The 1,073-nt window shown below is 59.4% G+C and overlaps 1 protein-coding gene across 1 annotated transcript; it reads left to right on the plus strand.

The window, feature by feature from the left end:
* Nucleotides 1-100: 100 nt before the first annotated feature.
* LOC106808296 (bursicon-like) lies at nucleotides 101-841 on the plus strand. Its single transcript, XM_014810951.1, has one exon. The coding sequence runs from the start codon at nucleotides 101-103 to the stop codon at nucleotides 443-445; it is 345 nt and encodes a 114-aa protein (XP_014666437.1). The 3' UTR covers nucleotides 446-841.
* Nucleotides 842-1,073: the final 232 nt, after the last annotated feature.

Consider the following 1,073-nt stretch of genomic DNA (forward strand, 5'->3'; position numbering starts at 1 on the left):
TCACCGACACCGGACGTTGATGCGGAAGCGCGACCGCAGCGCCGCCATGCGCCCGACAGCGAGCGTGAATCTCATCGTTTCGCTGCTGCTCGTCGCCGAAATGCTCGTCGAGTCTGGCGCGACTGTCGGCAGCTGGCGCGGCAACGGCGTCGGCAGCCACTGGCTCGGCAACGACCTCTGCCGGCTGCGACGCGTCATACACGTGCTGCGACACGCCGGCTGCCTTCCGAAGAGCATCCCGTCGTTCGCCTGCCAGGGCCGCTGCAGCTCGCACGTGCAGCTGCGGCTCGACGCCGACCTGCGGCTGGAGCGATCGTGCATGTGCTGTCAGGAGGTCGGAGAGCGAGAGGCGCACGTACGGCTCAAGTGCGCTGGCGACACTGTCGGCTACCGTCGCGTGAAAACGTACGCGCCGCTCGAGTGCATGTGTCGGCCGTGCGCCTGATCGTCTCCGACGCATCGTCGCCGACGCATCGTCGCCGACGCGTCGTCAGAGATTCTAGAAGATCGTCAGTGATCGGCAAAAATCGGCTGAGATCGGCTGAGTTCGGCAGAGATCGGCAGAGATCGGCAGAGATCGGCAGAGATCGGCTGAAATCGGCTGAGTTCGGTTAATATCGGCGGATATCGGTGGAGATCGGCAGAGATCGGCGGAGGTGATCGGAGGTGATCGGCTGAAATCAGCGGAGATCGGCTGAAACCGCTAAGATCGGCGGAGAGCCGCTAAGATCGGCTTATAACATTGTCGGTGATTGCAGAAGATTATTGGGGGGTCGTGTGTTTCGTTTGCGCGCGCACTTGTGTATGCGTGTGTGTGTGTGTGTGTGTGTGTGTGTGTGTGTGTGTGTGTGTGTGTGTGTGTGTGCGTGTGTACGTGCGTGTGTGAGTGCGTGCGTTTCGTTTGCGCATGTGTGTGTGCGCGCGCGCGTGTGTGCGTGTGCGTGTGTGAAGCGACACATGAACATTTAGGGAAGTGATGATCGCTGGATCGCTTGTTAGCAGTATTTATGATTGCGTTCGTGAATTCAAGTATACATTGACAACACGTAAATACAATGTCGCACATCTCTCTC

Source organism: Priapulus caudatus, unplaced genomic scaffold, assembly GCF_000485595.1.
Source record: "Priapulus caudatus unplaced genomic scaffold, Priapulus_caudatus-5.0.1 Scaffold266, whole genome shotgun sequence".
NCBI lineage: Eukaryota > Metazoa > Priapulida > Priapulimorpha > Priapulimorphida > Priapulidae > Priapulus > Priapulus caudatus.